The sequence below is a fragment of the Haliaeetus leucocephalus genome, unplaced genomic scaffold, assembly GCF_000737465.1.
Source record: "Haliaeetus leucocephalus isolate CR32 unplaced genomic scaffold, Haliaeetus_leucocephalus-4.0 Scaffold210, whole genome shotgun sequence".
Classification (NCBI taxonomy): domain Eukaryota; kingdom Metazoa; phylum Chordata; class Aves; order Accipitriformes; family Accipitridae; genus Haliaeetus; species Haliaeetus leucocephalus.
Genome location: NW_010972646.1, coordinates 33825 through 34603, shown reverse-complemented (window position 1 = coordinate 34603; position 779 = coordinate 33825). Strand labels below are relative to the sequence as shown.

At 64.4% G+C, this 779-nt stretch overlaps 1 protein-coding gene across 1 annotated transcript in view; it reads left to right on the top strand.

Annotated features, from left to right (window-relative positions):
* The window catches only part of ECH1 (enoyl CoA hydratase 1, peroxisomal), a 2979-nt gene that overhangs the window by 1050 nt on the left and 1150 nt on the right, over positions 1 to 779 (top strand). The window contains exons 3-5 of the mRNA XM_010566437.1: positions 240 to 432; positions 521 to 569; positions 675 to 761. Of these exons, the coding sequence (XP_010564739.1) occupies positions 240 to 432; positions 521 to 569; positions 675 to 761 (329 nt within the window). The remainder of the gene's footprint in view (positions 1 to 239; positions 433 to 520; positions 570 to 674; positions 762 to 779) is intronic.

The window sequence follows — 779 nt, the reverse complement described above, 5'->3', positions numbered from 1 at the left end:
TTTCAGCCCTAGCAGGGGAAACAGGGGTGGGGGGATCTTGACCGATCTGGGAGGGATTGGGAGCATCTTGGTACCAGCTGTGTGGAACTGGGGGTACCTCTACCCCAGCTGAGGGGGATTTGGGGGTACCTTTGCCCAATCCGGGGGGGGATTTGGGGTACCTGTGCCCCAGCCAAGGGAGATCAGGGACATCTCAGCATCACTAGGAGGCCTGGGGGTGTCTCAGCCCTGGCTGGGAGGGGGTCGGGGGGGCTTTTCCCCCCAGCTGGGAATGGGGGATGGTCGGTGACGGCACGGCCCTGGGCAGGGATCGACCTGATGGATATGGGCAGCGCCTTCCTGATGGTGGAGGGCGAGGACATGGCCAGGAAGGCCTGGAACCTGCGGCGGAAAATCCGCGACTACCAGGAGACCTTCTCGGTGCTGGAAAAGGTCAGATGGACAGACGGATGGACGGACAGAGCAGGGAAAGGGGGCGGACTGTTCCCCAACCCCTCCCTGACACCTGTTTCTCCTGCAGTGCCCGAAGCCGGTGATCGCGGCGGTGCACGGCGCCTGCATCGGTGCAGGTGAGCTGGGGCTGGGGGGGTGCTGGGCTGGGGGCATGTACCCGCCCCTGCCACCGGCTCAGGGTCCCCCCCACTGGCTCAGGCATCGATCTCTTTTCTTGGCAGGTATCGATCTCATCTCTGCCTGCGACATCCGCTACTGCACCCAGGACGCCTGGTTCCAGGTGAAGGTAGGCAGGTGGGGACCCTCAGGTGTCCCCGGAGACCCTC